General features: G+C 39.6%; 2 protein-coding genes across 2 annotated transcripts in view; one reads left to right on the top strand and one right to left on the bottom strand.

Annotated features, from left to right (window-relative positions):
• Window positions 1–25,413, top strand: part of LOC131163599 (MLO-like protein 4) — an 83,466-nt gene extending 58,053 nt beyond the window's left edge. The window contains exons 14-15 of the mRNA XM_058120195.1: window positions 22,026–22,086; window positions 24,650–25,413. Coding sequence (XP_057976178.1) covers window positions 22,026–22,086; window positions 24,650–25,087 — 499 coding nt within the window. The 3' untranslated portion in view covers window positions 25,088–25,413. The remainder of the gene's footprint in view (window positions 1–22,025; window positions 22,087–24,649) is intronic.
• An 84-nt stretch (window positions 25,414–25,497) lies between these two features.
• LOC131163600 (ferredoxin-A) lies at window positions 25,498–27,300 on the bottom strand. Its single transcript, XM_058120196.1, has one exon. The coding sequence runs from the start codon at window positions 26,093–26,095 to the stop codon at window positions 25,655–25,657; it is 441 nt and encodes a 146-aa protein (XP_057976179.1). The 5' UTR covers window positions 26,096–27,300; the 3' UTR covers window positions 25,498–25,654.
• Window positions 27,301–27,573: the final 273 nt, after the last annotated feature.

Genomic DNA, 27,573 nt, shown 5'->3' with positions numbered 1-27,573 from the left:
CACGATATTGAACATGCATTCCACAACCCTTATCCAGCAAACCGGCATGTCATTATTGACCCCACGGTATTGGACTGTCATTTTAGTAACCATAATTCAGAAAACCGGAGTGTCATTATTGACCCACGGTATTGAACCGGCATTGCACAACTCTCGATATTATTCGGCAAACCGGCATGTCATTGTTGACCCCACCGTATTAAACCGACGTTTTTGTAACGATAATCCGACAAACTGGCATGTCATTATTGACCCCACAGTATTGAACTAGCGTTTTAGTAACCATAATCCGGAAAATCAGCATGTCATTATTGACCCACGGTATTGAACCGTCACAAATCTAGTGTTTTCACACACTTCGGCATAAACCGGAAATTTACGACCATCGATATTAACCCGGCATGTCTTACGACCCTATGGTATTAATGCGGAATGTCTTGACCCCACGGAATCAAATCAGCATGTCATTATTGACCCTGTGGTAATGAAACTGGCATGTCAGTAACCACCATTCCTAAAAACAGTTTGGAACTTCAGTTCCTATATTTCATTTCAAACACATCACAACTCAATCATTACAAAATATCCTCTCTTGCCATACCTATTTGGATAATTAAACAATCATATGATAATTGATCCGAAAATACAGTTTAACAAAAAATAAAGGTACGGTCATCTCTATACTTTAGTTTTATTCAAATAAACAATTTTCAAAAAGAAATAGAGACGATACCCGAAATCCTAATTTTCTCGAAATCCATACACCCGAAAAGCCAGCAATCTCACCTGATAAAATTTTCCAAACAAGTAACCAAAACATCCGATAAACATAACCTACAATTCTATCGGATCAGATTTTAAAAATAACTGATATTAACAAATCCCTTTACCTGTTCCCGAATACCACTCCAAACGGCTCGAAACAACCACACGGATTCCCAAATCCTAAAACCGAAAGACCATGCGTCAACATCTCCCTATTTAGTACAGATCTACAAGTCACTAGGCTCGTTTCGACCCTTACCTCAACTTTGGGGTAAAAGCCCGAAAATCCTCAAATCAAGATTCTTCTCCATAGGAATTGTAGAGATTCACCCGCTGATCCATGTAGTAACGTTGGATCGTTTATTTGGACAACGAGCCGCCCGAGATCTTAGAGAGAGAGAGAGAGAGAGAGAGAGTGAATTCACAGTTTAGAGAGAGAGAGAGTTATATAATAAACATAACTTAGCCCTTAAGTAATCTAAAATATCTCCTTTAAGATATTTATATATATATATATATCTAAAAATATCTCCTCCAAGATTTTTTTTGTTCGGGTTACTACAATCTCCCTTTCTTATAAAATTTCGTCCGTGAAATTTGCTAGCTGTTTCTATCACATCGTACTCTAACTGCTCTGCCTTTAGGAAGAGCTGGTGGCCACCCAAATAGCAGCCCCGTCCCAAATTTATTACCTGCTCTCACGTAATGCGGAGGAATACCGTGGTTACACATAACGTCTCGGGAGATTACAAATACAAGCTCTTTTGGAGACCAAACAAACCACTTACGTACCACTCTGCTTACCTGTCTAACTCTGAGCATCTCTGAATAATTGAGGATACTTCTGACTTATCTCTAACTCTAACTCTCATGAAGCTTCCTTGACTGCATGATTACGTCAAAGTACCTTCACAAGCGGAATCTTCTTAGTACGTAGCTTCCGTTCCTTACAGTCTAGAATCTAAATTGGTATTTCTTCATATGCTAAAGTGTCCCCGAGCTCCAAGGACTCGTAGTTGATCACATGCAAAGGATCAGGAACATAACTCCTAAGCATGGACACGTGGAACACGTCGTGAATCCTAGATAGTGCTGGGGGTAATGCTATCTTGTACGCCACCGGACTGACTCTCTCTAGAATTGTCCTCTTTATCTCCTCGTTGTTTGGAACACACAACCTGGTACCAAACCTCAATACACCATCATTAGAGATGTTAAAATCTGCAGCCAACCCCTTCTGTACTTTCTTTACAACCTTCACTAACTCCTCATCATTGGCCTGCGCGGCTTTAATTCTCTCAACTAATGTCGGTTGAATCACCAAGCTAGCAATGAATGCCTGGTGATTACCACCCACCAATTCTATACCGAGACTTTCTAGATCCATTCTGATATGATGTTTGATCTACCACCGCAGATATTGACGCATGTTCTGACTTCTGACTCAACGCATCAGCTACCACATTAGCCCTTCCTGGGTGATAACTGATGGTGCAATTGTAGTCCTTGATCAGCTCAAGCCAGCTCCTCTGCCTTATATTCAACTCCTTCTGCGTGAAAAAATATTTGAGGCCCTTATGGTCCGTGAAGATCTCACACTTTTCGTTATATAGGTAGTGTCTTCAAAATCTTCAGCGCATACACCACTACCGCCAACTCCAGATTATTTGTAGGGTAAGTCTTCTCGTACTTCTTGAGTTGGCGAGAAGCATTAGCAATCACTTTCCCCTGTTGCATCAGCACACATCCCAAACCGTTCAAAGATGCGTTGCTATATAAATACAAAACCACCATCCCCAAATGGGATGGTCAAAACTAGAGCAGTGACCAGTCGGTGTTTAAACTCCTGGAAGCTTTGCTCGCACTCATTGGTCTAGTCAAATTTCTCATACTTCCTCGTTAATCGTGTCAGAGGGTCAGATAACTTAGAGAATCCCTCCACGAACCGACGATAATACCTTGCTAGTCCTAGAAAATTCCAAACCTCCTGCACGCTCTTCGGTTTCACCTAGTCAACCACTGCTTCAATCTTACCTAGATCAACTGAGATACTACCCCTCAACATGACATGACCCAGAAATGCAACCTGTTCCAACCAGAACTCGCATTTCTTCAGCTTAGCATACAACTTCCTTTCCTGTAGTACCTGAAGCACCAATTTCATATGGTTTTCATGCTCTTCTGGACTCCTTGAGCATACCAGAATATCGTCAATAAACACCACCACGAATTGGTCTAGGTATTCATAGAAAGCCTTGTTCATTAGGTCCATAAATACCGCCAGAGCGTTAGTCAACCCGAATGGCATGACTAGAAACTCGTAGTAGCCATATCTAGTTCGAAAAGCAGTCTTTACCACATCCTTAGACTTAACCTTCACCTAATGATACCCTGACCGTCGATCGATCTTAGGGAAGACCTGCGTTCCCTGCAACTGGTCAAACAGATCATCTATACGAGGCAACGAGTATCTGTTCTTAATTGTTACCTTGTTAATCTCATGGTAGTCAATGCACATCTTCATTGGTTCATCTTTCTTTTTCATGAGCAACACTAGAGCTCCCCAAGGCGAAATACCAAGTCTGATAAAGCCTTTATCTAGTAGTTCCTGTAACTGCTCCTTCAACTCTTTAAGTTCTGCCGAAGCCATCCGGTATGGAGCTTTAGAAATCAGTACCTTTCTTGGAAGCAATTCAATAGTGAGCTCCACATCACGATTAGAAGGTAAACCGGGTAAGTCTTCCGGGAATACTTCTGGGAATTCATTAACCACTTGGATATCCTCGAGCTTTAACTCATCCTGCGGTGGCTCCTTTACACATGCTAGGTACCCTTGACACCCGTCCAAAAGTAACCTTTTTGCCTGTATTGCCGATAGAATCTATGGTGCTGAGCGCACACACGATCCCATGAACTTATACTCCTGTCCATCTGGAGGTATGAACACTACCTCTTTCAGGTTACAGTCGATGATAGCAAAACTGGAGGATAACTAGTCCATCCCCAGAATAACATCAAACCCGTACATGTCGAATACCACTTGATTCACCAGTAGCGTCCTTCCCTGAATTTCTATAGGATAATCCTCCAACTTCTTCCTACATATCACCATACTCCCCGATGGTGTCGCCACGGACAATTCCACATCCATTATTTGGGTTTCAACCCCACATAATTTCACAAAATTTGCAGATATAAAGGAGTGGGTTGCTCCCTAATCAAATAAGACAACGGCTTTATTTGAAAGCAATAACATGGTACCTGTTACCACGTCGCTCGTGTTCTCCGCATCGGCAGGGGTAAGCGAGTAAACTCTCGATTGAGCCGTGTTTCTCTGCAAATTTTCCCAGGGCGCTTGGTTACCTCCCCCGTACTGATTCAGTGCAGGCGTAGCACTCATCGGCGCACAACAGACTTGTGCCACGTGGCCTTGTTCGCCGCAACAGTGACAATTACCCGTGAACGGTCGGCACTCACCCTTATGCCACCTATGGCACCTGAGACACCATGCACGAGATGAATCCCCCCGTGGACCCCGTGGTTCCACCTCTTGTCGTTTACTAGCACCGTAGTTATTCTTCTTCCACTGCCCCTGACGAGCACCAGAAGGCGCTAGCCTCTTCTTCTGATCCTGGACTACCACTTCCTCCTGAAGACTAGCTTCAGCCATGGTGGCTTTATCCACCAGTATAGCGAATTCCCGAATCTGTAGTACTGCCACCTGCTCACGGATATCCTTCCTCAGATCCTTCTTGAACCTTCGAGTCTTCTCATACTCGTTCGATATCAGGCACGGAGCAAAACAAGATAGCTCAATGTACCTGGCCGCATATCTCTGCACCATCAAGGTTTCCTGGGTTAGACTTGAGAACTCATCCCCTTGCGCGTCTCGGATGGAAGCCGGGAATTATCGCTCGAAGAATACCTCCTTGAAATGGCTCCACGTCATCTCTGATGGCCCGGTCCTCTGCTCCCCCAGCAAACTCACAGCTGTCCACCATCTTTCAGCTTCACCTGCTAGCTAAAATGTAGCATAGAGAACCCTCTGTTCGTTTGTGCAATGCAGAACTTTCAGTATTTTCTGTGTCTTCTGCACCCAGTTCTCGGCCACTATTGGGTCAGACCCTCTAGTGAACGTCGACGAATGCATGTGGGTAAATTTTTTGATAGAGCAACCCGCAGTAGTAAGTGGACATTAGCGTCCCCTAACACTCCGCCCAATCTCCCGCAAGACCTGCACAGTCAAGCCTCGAGGCACGGCAGGAGACCCATCGCTCGAAGTCTCCTCCAAGCTACCGTCCAAGTTGTTATCCTTGGGCTCCATTCCGAAAATAGGATAAGAATAGATTAGTATTCCTATGTCATACCACAATTAACACAATCCTAGTAAAATATTCATGTTAACATCTAAACTCTCGGGTCCAGGTCTGCCTCACTGCACCGACACGAAACCATCAATGGTTTGCCGTTGTTTTACTGAAATCGTCATTTCAAGAAAAATACAGAACACCGTCAATGAATCCTTGTTTAGCTGCAAGACAACCCTCGACCTACTCTACCCATATCTCAATCTACCTATTCCTTACATTCCTGAAAATAATTTGTAACTTCAGTTCCTATATTTCATTTCAAACACATCATAACTCAATCATCACAAAATATCCTCTCCTGCCACACCTATTTTGATAATTAAACAATTATATGATAATTGATCTGGAAATATAGTTTTACATAAAATAAAGGTACGGTCATCTCTATACTTTAGTTTTATTCAAATAAACGATTTTCCAAAAGAAACGGAGACAATACCTGAAACCCTAATTTTCCTGAAAATCGTACACCTGAAAAATCAGAAATCTCCCCCAGTAAAATTTTCCAAACAAGTAACCAAAACATCCGTATAAACACAACCTACAGTTCTACCGGATCAGATTTTAAAAATAATTGACATAAACAAATCCCCTTACCTATTCCCGAATACCGAAACACGACTCCAAACGGCTCGAAACAGCCACACGGATTCCCAAATCCTAAAACCGAAAGACCATACGTCAACATCACCCTATTTAGTATAGATCTACAAGTCACTAGGCTCGTTTCGACCCTTACCTTAACTTCGGGGTAAAAGCCCGAAAATCCTCAAATCGAGATTCTACTCTGTAGGACTTGTAGAGATTCACCCGCTGATCCACGTAGTAACGTTGGATCATTAATTCGGGCAACGAGCCGCCCGAGATCTTAGAGAGAGAGAGAGTGAATTCGCGGTTTAGAGAGAGAGAGAGTTATATAATAAACATAACTTAGCCCTTAAGTAATCTAAAAATATCTCCTCCAAGATTTTTTTTGTTTGGTTCAGGTTATTACACTAGTGCTCCGAACGGTGCCTTGGAAGGACAAATATATCTCACTTCCAATAAATCATCAAGTTGTTTGCTCAACACTTCTAGCTCTGGAGGCGCCATCTGATATGATATGGCCCTTTAGCAGGTGGCTTCATTCCTAGGTATAACTCGATCTCATGCTTCACCCCCTATCGTGGAGGCAAGTTGTTGTCAGTTTTTGGTCTGAATACACCTTCCATAGGGTTTACTATCATTATATACAAGTAATTTACATAGTGGGTTTACATAGTGGCTACCATATTTTCAGGCAGGTTCCCAGCACCTAAATGCTGTCAGAAATTTAGGAACATGCTACCAGAATTTCAGGCACATGTTCACTGCCGGCATGCTGCAGCATTATTTACATAATTACAGAAATTTCTTGAAAAGTACAGTGTACTCCCAAGAAAAAGGGCGGGGGGGGGGGGGGGGAATTATGAACTCTTTAAATATAGCCCTTTTTCAACTTAAGTTAATTGCAATCACACTTTCAAATCAACAACTGAATTCTTATCAACCACTTTATTTATATTAACCAACAAAAGATAATGTTGCTTATACAACTTTTAGTTCTTCAATGGATAAAAATTTTAGATCAGATTTTCCTTTTAATATATATCAAAGACATTATTTGTTTCAGAATTTTATCTCAAGAACTCTGCAATTTTGCTTTAACAGAATAGTTTATTTCACAAGATTAAACTTAGTTATGATACTCAGCAATTTAGTATTTAAATCCAATACTTCAATACATAACCAAATTTCAGAATCAATTTTTCTTCTCAACAATAATAACTTCAATGAATAGTCCCAATAAACCAATTTGAAGTGTCTTGTAAAATAGATGAAGTAATCACATAAGATTTCTATCAGCTGCGTATTAAACAAAGATTGATCTCAATTTCCCTGTAATATAACTTCAATGAGATATTCAGATTCTCAAGATATGTCTTAGTTATATTTCAAGAACTTCAATATTTAGAATATTACCAATCAATTAATTCCTTGATTCAAATACCAATTAAGATTAGGATTTTGGTAAGCTCTCAATAACCAATCAACAACTAAACAAAATAGTTTTGTTGATATCAAATATGGTTCAAAAAATTTAGTGACTCCCAATGTTCAGCAAGTGTTAAATAATCATACACGTAGGTTATATCCTTGCAGTAAATTAAAGAGAGTAGGGAGAAGAGCTGAAGACCGTATTTTTTACAAGGTTCGGTCAGCGGCCTACGTCCTTGCCCCAAGCAACCGCTCAAAGGATTTTCCTTTCCCACTTTCTTACTGGACAAAGTTACAACCTCTCCTTAGCAGGTGGAGATCCCTCTCTAACAAGAATACCCCTTCTCGTTAGCCAACGATCCAATAACCTTGGATCGTCAAATAACAAGTCCTTCTCTAACAAGAATACCCCTTCTCGTTAGCCAACGATCCAATAACCTTGGATCGTCAAATAACAAGTCCTTCTCTAACAAGAATACCCCTTCTCGTTAGGCAACGATCCAATAACCATGAATCGTCAAATGATAAGAAGAAAAAACTTGTGTACAAGTAACACTCTCAACAAGATCAGATTAGCACAATTTAAGAACAATATACTTCAATCAATAATCAATATAGAAAGATGAAGCTCAGATGATTGTTACCGCAATTTTGATTTAATTTTGAATTCCTCCGTAGAAAACAATCAGAAAAACTGTGGCTTTGTCAGCAATAGCACAGCAATGCTTTAGCAGAATTTTAGTAGTAGAATTCTAAATTTTCAATTCGTATGTGCTTGCTAGTTGTTATTAATTCATGTGAAAAACATGTATTTATAGAGTAATAAAGTAAATTTTCGTGTTGCCCAAGTTACTTGGAGTATTTTCCAAGTTTTCTGAAAGTTTGGGGGCCAAGCAATCAAATTTGGAAACTTTCCCTCGTTGTTATAAATTTTAAATCACGAAGGTCAGTCGACTAAAATATCGAAGTCAATCGTCTGTACCTTTTAAGTACAGTATATTTTCAAACATAGAATGGGGTCAGTCGCCTAATTCTGAGAGGTCAGTCATCTGACCCTATTCTGTTTGTTAAATTTTCATTAGCATAAAATGTCAGTCGCCTGATGGTGAAGCATCAGTCGCCTGATTGTGCAAAACATATGCTTTTAAAAACTTTGTTTCCAAAACTCTTTCTAGCTTTTATACTTGTCATATTGAATTGAGACTTTTGAAAAAAATTTCCGAGGTTTTCAAACATAGGTCTCTAAGTCAATATTAACTCCTAAGAGCTTCACGCATCAATATTGAATTATTTGAAGTACTTACATTCTTAAGGACTATGACTTTCTAATCACTAAGTCTTCATGTATTTGCTTTGCTCTCAATGTCTTCATGTATTTTCTTTGCTTTTAATGTCTTAATGTATTTGCTTTGACTTCCTTCATAGCTCATTGACTTAAGTACATACTTCACCAAGTTCTTCTAGCTTTAAGTACAAGCTTTCAATAGACTTTTCAAGCATTTGATCTTGATATTTTACCAACACACTTGAGCCCAGAAACTTCACTTAACCAAATATGTTAAGTCCCTTTGATTTGTTATCATCAAAATAAGATTTTAAGCCTTGTGAGGCCAACATTTCTCCTATAATCAAGGAGAGTAAATTTACATAATAACAGAAATTTGAAACTTTCCAATGCTCCCCCTTAAGCTGGTTTGAAGATGTCTTCCATACCTAGCTTGCCGATCAAATTTTCAAATTGCTTCTTTGGTAATCCTTTTGTTAGTATATTTGCTACTCGTTCAGTAGTAGAGATATAGGGTAAACAAATTAGTCCACTGTCCAGCTTCTCCTCTATAAAATGCTTGTCGACCTCAACATGTTATGTTCTATCATGTAGCACTGGATTGTGAGCAATGATTATGGCAGATTTGTTATAGCAAGACAGTCTCATAGGAAGTAGATTAGTGACTTTCAATTCTTCCAATAATATTTTAATCCACAACACTTCACTAACTCCATGACCAACTGCTCTAAATTCTGTCTCTGCACTACTCCTAGCTACCACATTTTGTTTTTTACTTCGCCATGTAACCAAATTTCCACCAAAAAAGGCACAATAACCAGGAGCTGATCTTCAATCAGTTATACTCCTAGCCCAATCTGCATCAGTGTATACCTCAACTTGTAGATGTCTATGGTCTTCAAACAATAGACCTTTTCCTGGAGTTCCTTTTAAATATCTCAGGATTCTATAAGCTACATCAAAGTGGTTAGGCCCTGGTGAGTGCATGAATTGGCATACCATACTGACAGCAAAGGCTATGTTAGGACGTGTATGTGATAGATAAAGAAGCCTTCCAACCAATCTTTGGTATTGGCAGGTTGTAGTTTAAGATTAGGCTCTATAGGTGTCTCAGCTGCTTTACACCCTAGTAAACATGTTTCTCCAAGCAAGTCGAGCACATATTTTCTTTGTGAAACAAAAATACCTTTTCTTGACCTTGCATATTCCATACCAAGAAAATACTTCAAGTCACCCAAGTCTTTAATCTCAAATTCATTAGCAAGTATCTTTTTTAATTTCTCAAGTTCCTTGCTGTCATTACCTGTCAAAATAATATCGTTAACATAGACAATTACAATAGCAACCTTCCCTTCACTTGAGTGCTTATAGAACATGGTGTGATCAGCTTGACCTTGGCTGTAACCAGGACCCTTTACAGCCTTCCCAAAGCATTCAAACCAAGCTCTTGGAGATTGCTTGAGCCCATACAATGATTTTTTCAATTTACATACCTTATCTCTGCCATGATTACCTTCAAAACCTGGTGGTAATTCCATAAATACTTCATCCTCTAGATCTCCATTTAGAAGGACATTCTTTACATCCAACTGGTGTAAGGGCTAGTTAGAATGTACAACTAAGGAGAGTAGCACTCGGATTGAGTTTATCTTGGCTGCTGGAGCAAAAGTTTCTTGATAGTCGATTCCATACGTTTGTGTAAACCCTTTTGCAATGAGTCTTTCCTTATTTCTCTCTATATTGCCGTCGGCCTTGCATTTAATTGTAAACACCCACTTGCAACCTACAATTTTCTTTTCCTTCGGCAAATCAACAATTTCCCAAGTACTATTGTTTCGTAGTGCATTCATCTCTTCAAGAACTGCTAACTTCCAGTCTGGATGATCCATAGCTTCCTGAATGGTCTTTGGAACAAATAGGTGAGAAATTTTGGATGTAAAGGCCTTATGATTATGAGAGAGTCTATTGTATGATAAATATTTGGCAATAGGGTGTGTGGTACTGGTTCTAACTCCTTTCCTAATGGCTATAGGTACATCAAGGTCAGTAGATTGATCAACTGGAACTGTAGTAGAGGGATTACTTGGGATTTCCAAATGACCAGTTTTTGGAGGTGATGATTGATTCTGCTCTGAAATTGTGGGATGATCCTTAGTATTAGAACGATACCTGCCTCTTGTATAAACACGAAGCTTAGAAGAGGGATTATTCTGTAGCAATTCTCCCCTTGTTTGTGATTCCCTTATGCTTTGTACAGGCAGATTGGTAATTCCAGTTTTTTCACTATTTAAAATTTCAGTTCCTTGAATGTTTTTTATAGGGATGTCAATGTCAAGGAAAACATTAGGCATTGGTATAGAAGTTTGCCAAAACTGATCTTCACTACTCTCTTTCTCCCCCTAAAGATTAGTTTGGTTAAAGTATGACTGATTTTCAATAAAAACGACATCCATACTGATGTGAATTTTTTTTGCTTTTGGATTAAAACATTTATACCCTTTCTTATTGGGAGCATACCCTAGAAACACACATTTTTCAGCCCTAGGATCAAGTTTAGATCTAAGGTGAGCTGGAATATGAACAAAAACAGGGCATCCAAATACTTTTTAGAGGCAAATCAGAAATTATCCTATTATCAGGAAAGGATTTTTTTAGGCATGCCAGAGGAGTGGTATACTGCAGCACATGGGTAGGCATTCTATTAATAAGGTAACAAGTAGTTAGAATCACATGCCCCCACAAATATTTTGGAATATGCATTGAAAACATTATAGCTCGTGCAACCTCAAGTAAATGACGATTTTTTCTTTCAGCGATACCATTTTATTGTGGGGTGTCACAACAAGTGGATTGATGTTGAATCCCTCTTTCTTTCAAAAATTTCCCAAAACTTGGTTGAAATATTTTGTACCATTATCTACGAAGTATGCCTATTTTTGTGTGAAATTGGTTTTCGATCATACTATAAAAATTCTTGAATAATATTTCAACTTCAAATTTTTCATTCATCAAATATACCCAACAAATCCAAGTATGATCATCTATAAAAGTCACAAATTACTTTTTTCCAGATCAGGTAGTAACCTTAGAGGGACCCCAAACATCACAATGAATCAAATAAAAAGGTTTTGATGCACAGTAGCCTTTTGAAATATAAGGAACTCAATGATTTTTTGATAAATGACACGTCACAATGAAGAGAAGAACAATTCAAATTTCTAAACAGATTAGGCAGCAAGTATTTTAAATAAGAAAAACTAGGATGCCCTAATCTAAGATGCCAAAGCATTATTTGATCATGCACAAGGATTGAACTAGTACTACCGCTCAAGCCCTGAGCTTGTTTATTGCTGAATAGGGTATCATCAAAATAATAAAGGTCATCGATCATCCTAGCACTGCCAATCATCGCCCCCGAGTTCTGGTCCTGAAATTCACAGTGAGAATCAAAGAATATGTTACGACAGTTAGAATCAAGGGATAATCTACTGACAGACAGAAGATAGCAAGTATGTTTAGGAATATGAAGGACAGATTTTAATTCAATTTTCCCAGAAATTCTAATTGAACCTGTTCCTGCAATGGATGAAAGACTCCCATCTGCAATCAACCTTTTTATTACCCGGACAAGGATAATAAGGTTGAAACAATTGAGATAGTCATATGGGCGGATGCACCTAAATTAATAATCCATGGTGCAGAGGATAAAGAGCTGGAATAAGCACTTGACATATTACCTGTTTGGGCCAAGGAACCAAAAGAAGTACCGGATATTAGATTGGATTTCAGCTGTTGAAGAAGCTGATCCATCTGCTCTGAACTTAGAACATTGGTCTGGGCTTCATTTGCTCTAGGAATCACTTGATTGTTTCCAGGTCCAGGTTTGCTGCTTTTCCAATTTTCTGGTTTTCCATGTAGTTTCCAGCACGTTTCTCGGGTATGGCGTGGCTTATTACAATAGTCGCACCATACTCGAGATTTTTGCTTGGAATATGACTGCTGTACAGAGGAATTCGCAGCAGCCAAAGCCGAGTTCTAAACTGTTCCATCAGCTCCTTTTTTCTTTAGCATAACATTCCGGCGACAATCTTCACGTCTCACTTCAGAAAATACCTCTCCGATTGGAGGCTAAGGCTGTCTACCAAGAATCCTCCCCCTGACCTCATCAAACTTATCATTGAGTCCTGCCAAGAATTTAAAAATTCTTGCATTCTCCACCATCTTCTTGTTGTTGTTGCAATCATCAGGGCTCTTCCATTCATAATCATTGAATAGATCCAAGTCCTGCCTCAGTCCCTTAAGGACATTGAAACACTTAGTCACACTATCTTCCCCTTGTTGGGCCTTGCCAATTTTTTGCTGCAATTCATAAATCTGGGAATAATTTCCAAGGTCAGAATACATCTGACTAACATTATCCCAGAGTTCTTTTGCAATAAGATAACACATGTAATTAGCACTAATATCTTCATCCATTGCATTCACAAGCCAAGCCATAATCATGGAATTTTCAGCATCCCATATAGCATATGATGGGTCTGCTCTGTCAGGGGCCTTGGTTTCACCAGTAAGGTAGCCAATCTTACCTCTCCCATGGATATACATTCGAACTGACTGAGACCATCTCAAGAAGTTGGCTTCATTGAGATGGATATTTGTGATTTGGACTGAATGGGGTTTGGTATGGGCTAACTTGGTTTCAGTTTTGGTGTTGATCACAGCTTCAGGTCTGGCCATGGTGGAAGTTTTGGACATTTCAGACATACTGGAGGCTGAACAGAGTTAAAGCAGTGAGGCCGAGGTTTTAGGGGTTATGACTGCTGAAAGAAAAGAACTGAAACTGCTTCTAAGAATTTTCAGCAATGAAGGCTGAACAGAAAGATGGAAAAAATACTCTGTTGTTGAACTAAAAACCAGAGTGAAACAGCAAAGAAGCAGCAGCTGGCTCTGATACCATGTCAGTTTATGGTCTGAATACACCTTCCATAGGGTTTACTATCATTATATACAAGTGATTTACATAGTGGCTGCCATATTTTCAGGCAGGTTCCCAGCACCTAAATGCTGTCAGAAATTCAGGAACATGCTGCCAGAATTTCAGGCACATGTTCACTGCCAGCATGCTGCAGCATTATTTACATAACTACAGAAATTTCTCATATAATCAAGGAGAATAGATTTACATTATAACAGAAATTTGAAACTTTCCAACAGTTGTGAGGCAGCTTATTAACATCACCTCCTTGTACTCATTCAACACAATTTGAATGGTTGTAGGCACCAACTCTTGGCCTACATCTTCCTTCACCACTAAGTGCACCTAGCCAATCCACTAAGGAGTTGCGCACATCATCTATCGTGTCCAAAGAGGAGTATAACAAACTATTCCACATGGTTCAACAACTTTAAACTCTTCTGCATTTAGTGCAACTATGGCCCATTCAAATACAATTGAGCTTCTTGCCTATTCATCCCCATCACCTTGAGTTATTGATTTGGGTGCCTCCTCCAATATGACAAGTAGTCCTATTATATTGGCCATTGAACCCACTGCTTTTCACAAAGGTTACTTTTGTTGATGATTTGGTTATTCCAGTTTCTGGTTGTGCCAATATTCTTTCATTGCTTTCAAATTTTGTGTTATATGCGCCTAAATTTTCTTTAAACATCTTATCAATTAGTCAATTAACTAAATCTCATAACTATATTGTCACTTTCTTTCCTTCTCATTATGTTATTCAAGATTTTGAAGAAGAGGATTGGAGGGCTAGAAGGATGGCTTGTACTATTTCGATGGTGGTGGTGGTAGATCAATTTCTTGTTATATTTTTTCTTTAATTTCAAATCATGGTGTTTCTTTGCATCAGCAACATGCTTAAGTCACCCATCCCTTCAAAAACTGAAACTAGTTTTTCATATGTTAAAATCTATTTCTCATTTTGAGTGTTCTACAATATGTCAACTAGGAAGCATGTTAAGACATCTTTTCTGTATAGAGTTGAGTCTTGTAGTAAAGCATTTCTCTTATTCATTCAAACATTTAGGATCCATGTAGAGTCAATTGATTGGTCATCAATATTATGTGACTTTTGTGGATGATTTTTCATGTATGACCTGAGTCTATCTATTAAAAGAGTTAATTTGGCTTTTTTAATGTACTTACTCAATTCTACTCGGGGGGAAAAAAAATTGCACTTGAATTTGTTTAAAATAAGATTCATTATTTTTTGTTGGACCAAATATATTATTTGTCAAGCATCATGTGTACATACCCTAATCGAGTAGTTGTACAAAAAAATAGACATTTACATGACATTGCATAGTCTTTACTTTTTCATATGCTTTGTTCCTAAAACTGTTTGGACTAAATCCATTGTTTTTAATAGGATACCCTCTAAGTGTTCTAAGGGGACAAATTCCCTTTTCTATAATGTTTGCAGAAATATCCATGTTCTCTGATGCCTTGTGTGGGTGTAAATGTTTTATTCATTATCCATATATTGGTCTTGACAAGTTCTCTCATGTTGTTAAATGAGTCGTTGTTGGGTATTTGAGAAGTTAGAAAGGATATAGATGTAATGATCTCCACTCATAGGAAATTTGTTAGTGCATACATTATCTTATTTTTAGGGGAAATCTTATTTCTTTTGTGTTAGACCCTCATCTATTTTGAGAACATCAATGGTTTCTAGTTCCCCTGCATTGATCTTCTTGTTCCTTGCCTTAACCCTCTAAAGCTTCCACTTGTCTTCTAAACCCATTAATTAACAACCAAGAGAAACAATTAAGCGTTTATAAACGACGGAAAGCCGACATAGACATCACTATGACCATGCAACACCTCTTTACCATTAACTATTTCACCTTCTCATTCTAGAGATCGATCCTAGAATGACTTAGATTTGCCAATTGCTCACTTGAAAGGCACTAGAACATGTACTTAATGGTCTTTAGTCGCTTATCCTAGTGCTCATTATGTTTCCTTCTTCACATGTTGAAGTGCTTGCTATGCCTGGTTGGAAGCATGCAATGGATGTGGAAATGGATGGCTTGACCACTCAAGGGACGTGGGACTTGGATCTTGCTCTTGTTAAGTACTTGGTCAGATATTGTTGGTCTACACCACCATCATATATCTTCCTGACGGCTCTATCAAGTGGCGTAAGTCTGGATTGGTACTAAAGGGTGCACCCAAACATGTGGTATTGATTATTTTCAGATTTTCTCTCTCATTGCTTGACTAAATTTTTGTTGACGTTCGTTCAACTTGAACACGTGTAGCAGAAGCACACAATCACATACGAATCAATCAACAACCTAATGCAAGCACTCGACGATGAAATATACTCAATAAGCAATCAAACAATGATAAGAAGAATCAAAACCACAACTAGAACACACAAGATTTACGTAGTTCGGCAATAGCCTATGTCCACGGGAGCAGCACTTGGGTTTTCACTATGATCAATGTCTCTCATCCCAATAAGGTTACATGATGATGTTTATATAACATCTAATGCATACAAAAGTGTTCTAGTATAGCTAAACTACATCTGTAGCAATCCCCTAGAGGAAAATCCTTTAGATAAGCCTAATCTACAAGTCCCCTATTTGACTTTACGTGATCTACGCCGACGGAAACCGTCGACGGTTTGTGCTGAGCAAAGGTCCTCCTGCATGCTGCCTGAAACCTCTTCACATGCAATTGTCCCTCGCTTCACGTAGCTCTCTCCGGTACATGTGATCCGCTCTGAATATGAGCCACGTCTCTAATAATCTCCACCTTAGTGAAAATTTACCACCTTGGAAATCTGAAAGCATAACCGCTGCTTCACCCAGGCCTTGTAGATTGGGACTCGCCTCCCCTCTAACACCTGGAGACATAAACTAAGTCCGAGCCACGCTTGAACTTGACCATGGTAACAGGAACTTCACCTAACTGAACACCCAGCTCCTTGAATGATCTTTTGAACCACAATGCTACCTTGGTAGCCTCAGCCTTTGCCAAGAACTCCGATCCAGTTGTAACCAATGCACCCTGAGACTGTACCCTAGACTTCCAACAATTACGCATTCCCACAACGTACCCCGTTGCAAGCCTCCTATCATCCAAGCCCCTTGTGTAGTCTCCATCTACGAACCTCACAACTGACAGAACCCTCTGTGGCCCGCCAAAGTACCCAATTGCACTGGCGTAGGAACCCTAACACAACCTGAACATCCCCATTCGTCCTCAAGTACTGAGCGGTAGACTATTTACTTAGATTCGCTAACGGTGTACTGGTGATCGGTTTAACACTAACCATGCTAAACCTCACCAACACCTGGTCCCCAAAACCACCCTGAGATAACCACAATCTTCATGTAGTTTTGTCCACACAGTCACCCTAAGATAACACCAGTCTCCACGTTGCTACAAAGTCACCCTGAGATAATTCCAATTTCTCTGTAACTTTAACCTTGCGAATCTCCAACCTAAGAACACTCTTGGTAGCACTCAACACCTTTATGTCAACTTCCTTTCTCAATAGAGTTCTCGATTGATTTACCTCAATTGGAACCTTTCTAGCAATATGCATGTCACTCACACAAAACAATAGAATTATTGCCCATTTGCAACCTATCTCCCTTTCCCCCTCTGGGAGCACCACCAACCCCCTTGTTTGATTCTCATACAATACCTCCATTTCCTCCACCATGACACCTATCCACCTACTCTTCTCTTGGTCGTGTACTGCTTCCTGAAAGGTAGTAAGATCCTTCCTGGTAGTAATGGTTGCATAAGACATCATATCACACCTGGCAGTGGCCCGATAGCGCCTCTGAGCCAATTGTGAACCTGTTGGTCTCCTGAGTTTGAACGTATTTCCGCACTGAGTCTGAAACTCCACCTGCATCACAATCTCTTTTTTGTTCCAGTTTATCCTCTAATACTGTAAGTCTCCTAAGTTAGAACTCCCTGCAGTCCTATCCTGAGTCTCCAACTCCACGTGCACAACATGCTCATTGTTGCCACTGTAGCTTTCTGGCACCCTTTTCTCTTCATCTACTTGAGTACGTTGTCCCATGGCTTCAACACCTAAAACCATGTCTCCACCAATCGCCACCCTGCTTGAACCCATCTTTATGATATACCAGGAAGATGCATTGTCCGTACATAACACAAAGCCTAGATCCCATCTCACTAGAAACGTGCAGAGGTGGACCTCCAAAGTCTACCGCATAACCAGTCCAAGCCTCTCCTGCAACTCTCCCATCTAGTGATACCTTTGGCGATCGATCAACTGCGAAACACGCCATACTCACTAACTTCACCAAGAAGTCCCTTACAAGCCCTTCATACACCATGCCCTACTCACAAAACTCCTTGAACGCCAGCGTACTTAGCAACAATATCTGACCCGAGGAACTCTCTCCTGGTCTGGTACTCCACCTCACCCACAAGTTACACTTGGCAAACATCTCCAACTTATGCTGCATGAGATATCCCCAGACCTTTCATGATAACCTCACGAAATACCCATGTCCAACCAGTGATGCTGCCCTCACCTGTCCCCAAACATCCACAACTATGTAGTTAATAATACCCACCGTTTTGTGTGTGGTTACATTACACAAAATAGTATTTTCTGACTCAGAACTCTTAGTTGTAGCTCCACCTACAACAGTGTTACCTTGCAGTGCATAGAGATTCCCTACTATCCTCTGTCCCTTGATCACCATCAATACACCATCATTGTCTCTCCTTTGGACTTGTAGCTATACCCATCACAATCCAAAGCACCCAATGATATCACGTTCTTCCGTAGATTGGGTACATGCCTTACCCCACAGAACGTCCTTAACACACCATCATACATCTTGATCCTGATATCCCCCATTCCGATAACTTTGCAAATTGCACTGTTTCACCATGTGAAAAGAACATCCCGAGTCTAGGATCCAAGAACCCGTGAGGCGTTCTGAACCTGATGAAACAGTAAACATATCACCATCATTGCTCTCTGAGTCCCCTTCTTCAACTACATTCAAGGATTTTGATGAAACCTCTTAAGGCTTTGCCTTTCCCTTCTCCCACTCCGAACATTCCAGTTTTATGTGCCCTTATTTCCCGCACTTAAAACAACGAACATCCTTCTTCCTCCTAAACTGAGTTTTATTATCACTCGATCCGTTCCAGGACTTGCCTCTCCCACGATCTTGATTAGACTTTGCCACGAGCCCTTCACCATGTGAACCCTCATCGCTGCCCTTCTTCCTTTGATGGAACCCCAGCAATGCATTCGTGATGTCCTCCAATAAGGGTTTCTTTCCCCCAAGTCAGCATTGTAACTAGATTCTCGTATATAGGAAACGTAGGTAGGGAATTCAGCAACATCAGTGCTTTGTCCTCCTTTTCAAACTTCACATTAGCTCGCCTTAGATTACTAATGATCTGATTAAATGTGTTGATGTGCTGAGTCAAGTCCGAACCCACCTCCATCTCAAGCAAATAAAGTTTTTGTTTAAGATACAACTTGTTCGAAATAGACTTGGACATGTATCGGCGATCTAGTTTCAGCCAAACCGCTGCCGGCAAGTCCTCATCCATGATGTGATACAGCATGTCATTGGCCAGACATAACCTGATCGTGGAAACCACCTTTTCTTCAAGTTCCTTCCAACTTGCGTTGTTCATGTCGTCTGACTTCTTTTCGTATAACACCTTCACCATCCCTTGCTGCACTAGCAAGTCCTTCACCCTTCGTTGTCAAAGCCTGAAATTACTAGTTCCATCAAAATTTTTCACATCGAACTTAATCGAAGAGACCCCAGCCATCATAGAACCAATAGCTCTGATACCACTTGTTGATGTTCGTTCAACTTGAACACGTGCTGTGGAAGCACACAATCACACAAATCAATCAACAACCTAATGCAAGCACTCGACGATGAAATATACTCAAGAAGCAATCAAACAATGATAAGAAGAATCAAAACCACTTCTAGAACACACAAGATTTACGTAGTTCGGCAATAGCCTACGTCCACGAGAGCAACATTTGGGTTTTCACTATAATCAATGTCTCTCACCCCAATAGGGTTATGTAATGATGTTTATATAACATCTAATGCGTACAAAAGTGTTTTAGTATAACTAAATTACATTTGTAGCAATCCCCCAGAGTAAAATCCTCTAGATAAGCCTAATCTACAAGTCCCCGATTTGAATTTACATGATCTGTGCTGACGAAAACCGTCGACAGTTTTGTGCTGAGCAAAGGTCCTCCTGCATACTGCCGAAACCTCTTCTCATGCAATTGTCCCTTGCTTCAGTAGCTCTCTCCGGTACATGTGATCCGCTCTGAATATGAGCCACATCCCCAACAATTTTGTATTGATCTCGTCGGTAGTTAACTTTGATTGGCCGTTACGAGTTGGATGTGAAAATAGCTTTCCTTATGAAGATTTTCAAGAAGAGGTCCACATGGACCAACCTTGTGGTTATGTTGTTCAAGAGGAGGACGATAAGGTATATAGGTTGCGTAAGGTCATCTATGGTCTTAGACGATCTACCTGAGCTTGGTTTGACAAATTCAGTATGATGGTCTCTACATTTGGTTTTATCTAACGCTACACTAATCATTTAATCTTTGTCCTTAAAAAGGAGACAGTTGTGGTACTCCTAGGATATGTTGATGATATGATCACCATTGGCAGTGATAAGAGCATGATTGCAGATGTGAAGTAGTGGCTTAAAGTTACACATCAAATCAAGGGCTTGGGTACTTTTCATTGCTTATGGGCGTTGAGATTGTACAATATAAAAAGGGTTGAATTTGTCATAGCAAAAATGTACTTGGACTACATATGGTTTATCTAATGCTACATTGATCATTTATCTTTGCCCACAAAAAGGAGGCTGGTGTGGTACTTCTAGTAGTTAATGTCGATGATATAATCATCATTGATAGTGATGCCGTGATGGCTTCAAGAAACTCTTCAAATCAAGGACTTGGGTACTTTTCATTACTTTATTGGTATTGAGATTGTACGACGTAAAAAGGGTTGAATTTGTCATAGAAAAAAATATACTTGGGTTGCTAAATGAGGCTGGAATGTTGGGACTAAACCAACTGATAGTCCTAAGGATCCCAACATGAAGTTGTCTAGGGATGTTGGACTAGACTTCAAAGACAAACATTGATATAGATAATTGGTTGGCAAGTTGATCTATTTGACGATCACTTGACCTAACATATTCTTTTTGTGGGGGGTGGTGAGTCAGTTTATAGAAAATCCCAAACAACCACACTAGGATTCTGTTTGTAAGATTTTGTGGTATCTCAAATGCTCTCTTGGTTGACGTTTGGTGTATAAATGTAATAGAAACTGTGAGATCATGGGCTACTCTAATGCAGATCGGGCTAGCTTTGATGTACTGCTGGATACTTCACATTTGTAATCTCATTACTTGGCATAGCAAGAAACAACTACTGTAGCAAGATTTAAAGTAGAATATTGAGCTATGGCTCATGCTATGCATGAGCTTATGTGGTAGAAGTCTCTTATGTCAAATGTTGGATTCTTGGTTTCAAAACCCAGATATTTTTTTATGAGAATCAAGTTGCTGTTATATTGCTAGCAACCTAGTGTTTCATTGGAGGATGAAACACATTGAAGTTAACTGTCATTTTGTAGGGCATATTGTTTTGAAAAAGTTTGTGAGGACTCCATTTGTGAACAAATCAATTAGGCATTGTTCTCATGAAAGCTTTATTTAAGCATACCTTGTCTAATGGTTGTGACAACTTGGGTTAGGTGATATGTATACACCTCCAACTAGAGGGGAGCATTAGAGTAGAATGTACTATTTTAATTATGTGGTTTGAGTGGGGGCATTTTTGTCTTTTATGTCTTTTCTTTTATTAATATGTAAGGGGCAGACCTGGAGCTGTATGTGTGCTCCAGGAAACTGCTGCCTCTTTTTTCTTCTGCTTTTCTTCTCTTCTTCTTACCTCCATAGGAATTACAATTAGTTCATAATTGTCAGAGGACAAGTTTTCTATTTGAAAAAAAGAAAAAGAAATTGTGTGCATGCAACTTCAATGTGGGTCAAGTTCATGATCTAGGGTAAACAGCACTTTCAAGCATATGCACACTCAAACCTAAAGGTAAGAGGCTTTTGTCATGGAAATAGCCTCTACAAATGTGGAGGTAAAGCTATGTAGTTGTCACCTCCCCAAACACCTCGATATGGTGTGGGAGTTGTAAATTGGTTTACTTTTATTGTTTATTGGACCAAAACTTACTGAATTTGCTATGAAGTATCTATTGAGCTTTGGATCATTAATTGCTTTTGTATATATACTACTATGGCTAATCATGTGCTGCATAGTTCTTCAGTTTGAGCAAAATGCAAGCAAGCATTCTCATTTAAAAGTGCTAAGCCTTGAGGTTGAAAAATCAAGTCAGCCAGCCAAATGAGTTTGTTAAGTCCTTAATTCTTTGTGCTGCAAATTTATTATTATTAAGTATTCACAGGGATAAAACATGAAAGTTTTGTAGGTAGTAAGCATCTTACATTTTTTTTTCTTTTGTATGTGCAGGCTCCTTGTTCAATTCTGGTGTAGCTATAGCACAGTGCCTCTGAATGTAATTGTCACACAGGTTTGCTTCTAGGATGTGTGGTTAATTTAATTCTGACATTTTGATGGCCCAAAATGTGTAGTTTTCTCGCATCAAACCAGTAGTTTATTCTATGTAGAAATAACGTACACGCACAGTAATCAGGGTATTTCAAATTTGCCTCCTCTAGTGGCATCCTCAACTCACTTTGACAAACCCTAGCACATCGGTTTGGGATAGACATCACATATTTAGTATTTTTTTTAATTTTTTGGTTATTAAATCCAGCTATGGTTATTGCCGTGAAAATAAATTTTTAAAATTTCCATCATAGTCTGGATTTTATTAAATGGTCATATACATCTTATGTTGGTCTAATAGTAGCCATATATGTATTCTTTCACCTTAGTTTGTCATATTCCATGTTCTGAATCTTCTGACGGGGGTTAGTTTTCAAATTACTTGTATATCTCTCTTATTAATGCTCTGCAGTTATGTACACTAATTAAATGAGGATATAAACCCCATCTATTTGCTTCATGTTGGAAAATTTCCTCTTTGCATTGGAGAAAGGAAATGTTGCTTTGTCATATATGTGCAGAACGGGTATATTTCGGTCCATCTCAGTATGAGCAAACCTTCAATCTATTGTATACTGCAGATCATTATGAGTTTGAGAATGTTTTAGATACCCAATTCCTTTAGCCCAACTAGTAAGTATCATCCCTTATTGGGAAGGGCTAGACGAGGTCGGAAAACAAGTGAATGCCATTGTTATGAGTAAAAAATAATGCCTAATGAAGTTTGAATCAGTACAAACTTTACAAAACCTGATCCAAAGTGTTAATTCAATATTTTTCTGGTGACATTTTTGCTAGTAAAAGTTGAGCTTTTAACATTACAATTTTCTTTTTAGTCATTGTCAATCTACTTCACTAAGAAAATCTCTATCAAAATTGAGAAAAAACCTGAGATGTTCTCTTAAATATACGAGGGCCATATACATTTTCGCCTTATGTCTAGAAGCACACCCCAAATGTACTGCATTTTAGAACACATGCCATACTGCATCTCATTCCCCTGTACCGAAATGCTCCACTTCTACATAATGGTGGTGAATGTTTTTCTGAATCAGCAACCATGCATTTGGCCATCCTTAGAGATGAACTAGAATGAGTAAAACGTGTATATGCACATTAGCAGGAATAGATGTATCAAATTGTTGTACTTTATTTCGTTGAGTGTTGAAATATTGGCCATACAAAGCATACAAGAGCCATGAAAGTTCACTGTCACAAAATACTAGGGTAAAAGAGGGATAATACCTTAGCAACAGGATTTCCATCTTCAGGTGTAATTAGTAACCTAGAAACTACGACAAGAATCAGCAGAAACATGATCCATTTTCTAGGCTTCCTGATGAAGGGTCAGAAAATATAGAGAACGGTTGAAGAACAGCAACAAGTAAATCCAATTGCATTGGGCATTCTTCAAGCTGACTTCTTAGTCCTAATACTCTGTATTTGTGATGGATTACTTGCTAGGCACTGCTGCTCAAGCACAGCCCTGCACCACGTCAGTCGCTAGGTAACTTGATTGAAGCCATGGCAGTGCATGGCTGGGCTATTGGAAGCATTCTGGGCTGTTGATCCTAAGCCCTGGTTCTAATCGCCTCAACACTAGGCACATTAATTGTCACTTCCATATCTTGTTTGAAGAAAGCATATCTTTGGTTGCCAAACCAAAATAATGAAAAGATCTTCAGAATCTGAAGGTTTAGTTGGGCATGAGAAGACAACATTTAGGATTTAACTATAAGATTATGTGGATTAGAAGTCAGGAAATGGTGGAAATTGGCAGCCATAGCAGAAATATACGTGTAAATGTCAATAGACAGAAGCTGAAACAGAATGCGGAAAAGAATGTAGCTTCAGTTGATGAAAAGTCTTTAAACATAGGAGAGTGGTTATGAACATCAAAGCATTTAGCTGCAGTAACAGGAATGGTTTTGTTTTTTTTTTTGAGAATTTCAAACGAAAAGGCTAAAAGAAATTGGATTTAGGAGTGACTAAAAACTGATAATCAACTTTGATTGAAAGGAGGATATGGCCCTTGATTAAATTGAATTGGGGAGAAGTATTTGTTTAGAGTGATTGTAGAGATTAAAAGTGTTTCACCCAAATCAGGTCTGACAGCTGAATTGTGTATAGTAAATGGAGAATACATGCTATTATGGTTTTCACTATGCTTTGCAGATTAGGAGGAATGCGTTCTACATTTTAAGTGGCACTAAAGAAATTTACCAATAAAATAGCACTAAAGAAATTTACCAATAAAATAGCTAGCCTCTTTTTTAATCTTCACTTAACACTTGGAATTTTAAATAAGCTCAAAATTTTTACAGAACATAATTTTATTTGAATGGAGTTAAGATTTTATCGCTATCACTGTTTTTCTTTTATGGTTAGCTGCAAGTCCCTGAGAAGTATTTTCTTCACATTCAACATACTAGCGGGGCATTCACATAAATAGATTCTGCAGAGGAAAACTTTATGCACTTGTTTTGTAGCTATGCTGATAATACTTGGATCTGTGGTGGCTGCAGATGGGATCTCGGAGTAAGAAAGCCTTGATTGCTGAGAATATCAGAGAATCCCTTCACAATTGGTGTAAGAGAGTGAAGGAGAAGTCTAAACGTGATTCATTTCTCTCTCGTACTGGAACAACGACATCAACCTGCTCACTTGAATCAACAATAGATGAGAGGGATGAAATTCTCACGGTTGTGTCCGGTACACTGTCCAGGTGCTCTTCTGCAGGCTCACTGAATGTAACCGTGACATCAACCGAGCAGGCAGAAGCCATGTTCAATATTTCCAACCCACCCCAGCATGAATATTCACTCTGCATTTCAGAATATTCATCTCAATTAACAGGGCGTACTTCACAAACCCCTGAAAATGGTGCAGCAAATAATGCCGAAGAGGAAGAGGAAGAGGAAGGCAAAGTTGAAACTCTTCGCCAGTTGTTTCAGAAGACATGAGATATTTAATCTCTATGGAGTTCAGTTCCACTCGGACAGCCTTTGCAATCTGGGATCAATTAAAGCATCATTATTAATATGAAATCAATTTTGTACGTTAGTTACAAGTATGTCATAAAGCACTCCTGAGCATTCGGCTTGTCGCTCAATTGGCAATTTTTGTCCACAATTTAGGAAATAGGAAATAGGATTTTGGGCCTTGCTAGCACACTAGTAGCCAAGAACAAGAAGCTTGCTTGCACGCGGTTCAAGGATTTTGTGCCTTGCTAGGGCATTTTTGTAGGTGCTCTTCAATTTTTTTTAATTCAATTGATACTTTTCTATTCCTTTTCTCTCTTAGAGAGAGAGAGAGAGAGCATGGAAGACTGGAAGAGCGAAGAGCATGGAAAAGAGGAAAAAATAAAAAAAGATCTTGCAAGCATGAATATCCATAAATAAATTAGATAAGTACAATAATATCATTTCTGATTACAAGAAACAAAAAACATTGTACTAATCATTCATTCAAACGTGCAATATTACTCATCACTGAAAACGTTCAAGAAGCAGGCGCTGCATGCGGTGAAATCAGGCAGTGAGCTCCTCCTCCTTGTGGGTCTCAATAACAACACCGGAAGTTGGATAAGCAACGCAAGTGAGAACCCATCCTTCAGCCATCTGCTCATCGTCCAGGAAGCTCCCATCTGATTGATCAACACTGCCTCCCACGATTTTCCCAGCACAGGAAGAGCAAGAACCCGCACGGCACGAGTAAGGGAGGTCGAGGCCTTCCTCCTCCGCCTGGTCGAGGATGTAAACGTCATCTGAGCAATCGAACTCTTTTGGTCCCTCTGGCGTGAGTAGCTTGACCTTGTGAACAGCCATTGCCGTTACGCGGCCCCGACCCACCTTCACACCGAACAGAGCCTGACCCACATTGGGAAGTGACCGGAGGCTCGTTGCCACCGGCTGCCTACGGGCAAAGGAGGTGCTCATGACGGCACCGGAGAGCGTGGCTGACGTTGCCATTTATTTTCCCCTTAGTGTAAAGCAACGAGAGGCTAGAGTTTGAGAGAGAACCAGAGGATGTGGCTCGTACTCCAAGCAGTATGCTGGTGTTAATTGCGGAGAAGGCTTGTGGAAATAGTGTGTCAGGAAGGGTGGAGAGATGAAGTGGCATGGAACCCTATCTGCCACGTGGCAGCATTTTGTGGTTCTGTTATCTCTTTGTTACCATTGGGACGTTCACCAGTTAACTTCATCGGTGATTGTGGTTGCCACATGTTCCTCTAATTTGAAATCCTGCCTTCGACAGGAGGGAGCAGAATGAGTCGTTGCAGTTTCTATGATGACCTCATAAACAAAACTAAAATAAAATACATAGGGGAAAAACATGATCCATGTGAAATATCAACCAACCAGCTGTCTTCAATAGAAGCCACTCTTAGTGGACTTACACCACACAACAGTTAGCGGCAGAGCAAGCACCCCTTCCGATTATCTCAGCTTATGTACCATAACCACAGTGGTGTATGATTAGCTAAGTTATGGTACATCGTGCCCATGCTGGGGCATTCTACATGGAAGAAGGTACAGAGAGCTAAGAACATGCGGACGATTTCCATCATGATCAGGCCCTTCACTTAAATAATTTCCTCCTCCCAGCAATGTTTAAAGGCTTAGCATGAGGAAGAAAGGAGGTGAACAAAATAAGGCAAGTCGTTTATCTAATTTGCTGGCTGAGGTAAAAGGAGGGATGTGGTTCAGTGGCAGGTGATTCTGATTTTTAAGCTGGCTCCTAAGATTAGGGAACATCCCTGCATTACTATACGAAGTGAGGCCCTGGTAGCCAGCGGTTCTTACACATACAGGAGCGTCATCAAGCCAGTACCAAAAGCGCACGCAAAAAAATTAGTTTGTAAAATGGTTCGTTATAACTTTTTCCTTTGCGTTGGTAAGCTGGAGGGATGTGGGCTAATAAGTAGGAGGGCATTGCTGCCAGCATTGTGTAGCAGCAAAGGTAATCAACCATACTTTGCTACAAAATCTATGACCATATGCCCATGACCAAAATATTTAAGAAAACCATTCCAATCCTGCATTCAAGGGAGTCGACTCTTGGTAGATCTTAGAATGGCCAATACCACAGGGCATTTCAGCGAGCAGCATTCAAAAAAATATCAGTAGAACCAACAGGAACAAAGGGTTTCAATTTCAACAGGACAAGAGTAAAATTAAGGGTTGAAATTTCAACACAAGATCCAGGGCAAAACAAACATTCTAAATTTCATTAGTGTTACATTTCAAACCCTAATGATTATTGTAAGCCAGTACACAATCTTGGCAAGTTAAACCAGTTTTAATCTTCCAATATTTTGAAGAAATACGGAATATATATTTGAAAATTCAGAATTTTTCACTTAATTTCAAGCAGATAAAGGAACTGAAAACGAAATTGTTCTTTATATCTTGAAAGCAATCAACAATGTAGCACAGAAACATGTGAA

The sequence above is a fragment of the Malania oleifera genome, chromosome 9 (genome assembly GCF_029873635.1).
Source record: "Malania oleifera isolate guangnan ecotype guangnan chromosome 9, ASM2987363v1, whole genome shotgun sequence".
Lineage (NCBI taxonomy): Eukaryota > Viridiplantae > Streptophyta > Magnoliopsida > Santalales > Ximeniaceae > Malania > Malania oleifera.
This window is presented reverse-complemented; position numbering and strand designations above follow the sequence as displayed.

What these genes read in the sequence shown, in the direction of transcription:
- LOC131163600 (XM_058120196.1), bottom strand. Translation starts at nt 26,095, where the DNA reads ATGGCAACGTCAGCCACGCTCTCCGGTGCCGTCATGAGCACCTCCTTT.